The sequence below is a fragment of the Penaeus monodon genome, chromosome 33 (assembly GCF_015228065.2).
Source record: "Penaeus monodon isolate SGIC_2016 chromosome 33, NSTDA_Pmon_1, whole genome shotgun sequence".
Lineage (NCBI taxonomy): Eukaryota > Metazoa > Arthropoda > Malacostraca > Decapoda > Penaeidae > Penaeus > Penaeus monodon.
This window is the reverse complement of record NC_051418.1, coordinates 14,301,934-14,302,370: the sequence shown is the minus strand read 5'-3', so window position 1 is coordinate 14,302,370 and position 437 is coordinate 14,301,934. Positions and strand designations below refer to the sequence as shown.

The window sequence follows — 437 nt, the reverse complement described above, 5'->3', positions numbered from 1 at the left end:
GAAAGTTTAATTTTTATACATGCACACAGTTACATGTATATCATAATTTATGCAAGTTCTTTTTGGTTGATTAGGTTCTTGTAGGACTGACATATGTTTTGCATTATTACAGTTCTATGGTGATTAGAGATTTGACTTTGCGCAGTGCTGCTTCATTTGGGTCTTTCCATCTGATAAGACTTCTGTACGATGAATATATGTTCTATTTAGTAGAACACAAAGTTGCATCCTCTCTGGGTGTCACACCAATTGCAGTTATTTCACAGGTCAGTACCTTCATTTTTCCATATCTTGATTTCCTGTGTTGTTGCTCATGAAAAATATACTGCACATTTTACAAACATGGTAGAGTGATAAGCTGTATGATTTGTTTTATAATCACTTTCAGAATTTTAGATGTGATTTTTACATTTTTTATTTATACTTTATTAGCTTTG

The 437-nt window shown here is 31.8% G+C and overlaps 1 protein-coding gene across 1 annotated transcript in view; it reads left to right on the top strand.

Annotated features, from left to right (window-relative positions):
- The window catches only part of LOC119594257 (DNA-binding protein RFX2-like), a 21,225-nt gene that overhangs the window by 18,187 nt on the left and 2,601 nt on the right, over positions 1-437 (top strand). Inside the window, exon 4 of the mRNA XM_037943326.1 lies at positions 113-266. Coding sequence (XP_037799254.1) covers positions 113-266 — 154 coding nt within the window. The remainder of the gene's footprint in view (positions 1-112; positions 267-437) is intronic.